Below are 701 nucleotides of genomic sequence, written 5' to 3'. Positions count from 1 at the left end.
CACCACTACCTCCACCTCCTCCAGCTCCACCACCAAGGCCCCCTCCTACACCTCCTCCAGCTCCAAACCCACCACCATGACCTGACCCTCCACCTACACCTCCTCCACCACCACCACCACATCCACCACCTCCACCAACACCTCCTCCAGTTCCCGCACCACCACCAATGCCGCCACCAACACCACCACCTGCTCCACCACCTATTCCACCTCCTGCTCCTCCCCCAAGACCTCCTCCTCCACCAGCTCCGCCTCCAAACCCTCCTCCAGCACCTCTACCACCACCTGGACCACGTCCGCTCCCCCACCCGAATCCTTTCCTGCGCAGTCTACCCTTTCTAACAACAATTCTGAAAAGAAAAAAGAGAACGAAAGAAAAAGAGACACAAAATCAAACTTCCATCGAAGAGAAGCAAATGAAAGGCTTTCATCAAAATTCTCGTAGAATCGCACTTTAGGTAAAGTGTAAGTGGCTTGAGCCTACCTAAGCTTGATGAAGGGCAGACGGACCTGGCGTTGAGTGCCCTTTCCGCTCATCTTCCTATAAAAGCGGCTGAGGATTTGACTTGACTTAATTTCTCTTAGGGAATCCCGACTAGACGAGGGAGATATAAAAGTAACGTTGACGCTACGAAAAACAAAGTCATTGCATAAGTAATGAATGAGCTAATTTCTTATTAGAAGCCTCTTTGACTAGACAG

At 50.9% G+C, this 701-nt stretch overlaps 1 protein-coding gene across 1 annotated transcript in view; it reads right to left on the bottom strand.

Annotated features, from left to right (window-relative positions):
• LOC124891572 (glycine-rich cell wall structural protein 1-like) overlaps nucleotides 1–628 on the bottom strand; it is a gene marked incomplete at its 5' end in the record, with an annotated part of 1,088 nt that extends 460 nt beyond the window's left edge. Inside the window, 2 exons of the mRNA XM_047403287.1 lie at nucleotides 10–350; nucleotides 485–628. Coding sequence (XP_047259243.1) covers nucleotides 10–350; nucleotides 485–628 — 485 coding nt within the window. The remainder of the gene's footprint in view (nucleotides 1–9; nucleotides 351–484) is intronic.
• Between the last annotated feature and the right edge of the window lie 73 nt (nucleotides 629–701).

Source organism: Capsicum annuum, unplaced genomic scaffold (assembly GCF_002878395.1).
Source record: "Capsicum annuum cultivar UCD-10X-F1 unplaced genomic scaffold, UCD10Xv1.1 ctg37657, whole genome shotgun sequence".
Taxonomy (NCBI): domain Eukaryota; kingdom Viridiplantae; phylum Streptophyta; class Magnoliopsida; order Solanales; family Solanaceae; genus Capsicum; species Capsicum annuum.
This window is presented reverse-complemented; position numbering and strand designations above follow the sequence as displayed.